This window comes from Chinchilla lanigera, unplaced genomic scaffold, assembly GCF_000276665.1.
Source record: "Chinchilla lanigera isolate Chin_1 unplaced genomic scaffold, ChiLan1.0 scaffold00104, whole genome shotgun sequence".
NCBI classification, from domain to species: Eukaryota; Metazoa; Chordata; class Mammalia; order Rodentia; family Chinchillidae; genus Chinchilla; species Chinchilla lanigera.
This window is the reverse complement of record NW_004955505.1, coordinates 6,928,588-6,929,934: the sequence shown is the minus strand read 5'-3', so window position 1 is coordinate 6,929,934 and position 1,347 is coordinate 6,928,588. Positions and strand designations below refer to the sequence as shown.

At 41.6% G+C, this 1,347-nt stretch overlaps 1 protein-coding gene across 1 annotated transcript in view; it reads right to left on the bottom strand.

Annotated features, from left to right (window-relative positions):
* LOC102003362 (60S ribosomal protein L29-like) overlaps positions 1 to 411 on the bottom strand; it is a 58,844-nt gene extending 58,433 nt beyond the window's left edge. The window contains exon 1 of the mRNA XM_005407177.1: positions 10 to 411. Coding sequence (XP_005407234.1) covers positions 10 to 411 — 402 coding nt within the window. The remainder of the gene's footprint in view (positions 1 to 9) is intronic.
* Between the last annotated feature and the right edge of the window lie 936 nt (positions 412 to 1,347).

The window sequence follows — 1,347 nt, the reverse complement described above, 5'->3', positions numbered from 1 at the left end:
ATCCTGGGCCTTGGTTGGAGCCTGGGCCTTGGTTGGAGCCTGGGCCTTTGGCCAGCAAGGACTGCGACCCTTGGCAATACAGGCACGGATATGCTTCCCAAGCTTAGGGTGGGCGATATAGGTAAGTTGAGTGAGCTTGTGGTTCACACCCATTGGGATCTTGGGCTTGACATCCTTGGGCTTGAGGAGGGCCTTGATAGCCTCAGCGCGTGCACTCATGGCCTTGGCATTGTTTGCCTGCATTTTCTTGAGGCTCTTCTTGTTGTGCTTCTTGGCAAAATGCATATTCCTCAGGAACTTGGGATCTACCTGCTTCAGAGATTTGTATCTTTGCGATCGGGGTTTCTTGATGCCATTTCTGTGCCATTTTTGGGACTGGTGGTGTGTGGTGTGGTTGTTGGACTTGGCCATATCTGCACTGTAAGCCACAGCTACCAAGAACCTGGAAACAGAAGAATAAAAGTATATTTCTTTATCTGATAAGTGTGTGTTCATCTCAGATGCCTATTTTTGTATTGGGTCTTTGAATTTTGGGGGGGCTGATGTTTTTTAATTCTTTATATGTTCTAGATAGAAATCCTTTGTCTGAAGGACAGTCAGCTAGAATTTTTTCCCAATTTGTGGGTTCTCTTTTTACTCTGCTGGTTAGATGTGCAAAAACTTTTCAGTAAAATGAGATCCCATTTGTTGATTCTTTGAAGCATTTCCCATGCGGTTAGGCTTTTGTTCATGAACTCTGTGCCTACTCCTATATCGTCAAGATTTTTACCTGCTTTCTCTTCCAGTAGATTTAGTGTTTCTGTTTTAATATTAAGATCTGTTAATCCATTTTGACTTGAGTTTGGTGCATGGTGATAGACATGGGTCTAGTTTCAATCTTAGCATGTGGTGAGCCAGGTGTTCCAGCACCATTTATTAAAGAGGCTATCTTTCTTCCAGTGAGCTTGTTGGGCCCCTTTGTCAAAGATAAAGTGGCTGAGTATGTTTGTTTTTGTGACTGCATCTTTCAGTCTGTTCCATTGATCTTCAGGTCTGTTTTCTTTTGCCAGTACCATATTGATTTTATCACAGTAGCTTTGTAGTATAATTTCAAATTAGGGATTGTGATGCCACATGACTTGTCTTTGTTTCCCAGGATTGCTTTTGCTGTTCTGGGTGTCTTCTGGTTGCAGATGAACCTTAGGAATGTTTTCTCTAGATCTGTGAGGTATGCTATTGGTACTTTAATTGGAATTGCATTGAATCTGAACAACACTTTAGGAAGCATGGCCATTTTTCACAATGTTGGTTTTTCCTATCCATGAGCAAGGAATATCTTTCCATTTTTTAAAATACTCTTCAATTTCT